The sequence below is a fragment of the Anneissia japonica genome, unplaced genomic scaffold, assembly GCF_011630105.1.
Source record: "Anneissia japonica isolate Jap-2015-1 unplaced genomic scaffold, ASM1163010v1 scaffold22402_len634_cov220, whole genome shotgun sequence".
In the NCBI taxonomy this organism is placed as follows: Eukaryota; Metazoa; Echinodermata; class Crinoidea; order Comatulida; family Comatulidae; genus Anneissia; species Anneissia japonica.
In genome coordinates this window covers 1-634 of record NW_022743916.1, presented here as the reverse complement: position 1 = coordinate 634, position 634 = coordinate 1, and the positions used below count along the sequence as shown (strand labels likewise).

The 634-nt window shown below is 38.6% G+C and overlaps 1 protein-coding gene across 1 annotated transcript; it reads left to right on the top strand.

Moving 5' to 3' along the window:
* LOC117119549 (prolyl-tRNA synthetase associated domain-containing protein 1-like) lies at nt 1-465 on the top strand (the record flags this gene model as incomplete). The annotated part of the gene is given in 1 exon segment (XM_033264372.1): nt 1-465. A coding segment is annotated over 1 exon segment (142 nt), but the record flags the coding sequence as incomplete, so codon positions are not given.
* Nucleotides 466-634: the final 169 nt, after the last annotated feature.

The following is a 634-nucleotide window of genomic DNA, read 5'->3' as shown; positions in this document are numbered from 1 at the left end:
AGGCAAACACAAAAATCTCCACTTTCATCCAATGGTTAACAGTGCTACCCTGGCAATAACACCCTTAGACTTTGTCAATTTCGCCAGGGCTACAGGGCATGAGCCCATAGTAATTGATATGATAGAGCCAACATACTGTTAGAACAGAATTTTGATGTATTTATTATGATTAACATAGCATTTATGTGGACATTCATTTTTGACTAAAATTTTCCCAAAAATGTGGACTGCATGGTAATATGTTCATATCAAGGGCTTAGTCAGCGAGCCGTCCGACCAACAATCATTTAGGACGGCTTGGCCTACTCAGCTCGGCCTACTGTATGGTAGTTGGGCCTGGTTTACATTTAGCAAATTCTTTATATTCCTCAAATTTATTAAATGTTGCATTAATCTAAAGGCTCACACTAAAGCATATTTACGTTATTTTTATACCGACATTCGGTGGGGATTCCAAAAAAGTTAAGGCTAAACCATTGTCTACACGGTCACATCACATGTATGTCATGTTAAAACATATTTATACCCCGCTGGAAAATGGATGGTTTTTAAGTCGCCCACAATGCATACACGTGGCTCAGCAAATACAGTTGAGATTTGGTTCCCCAAGATAACATTCTGTTTCGTAACTCCT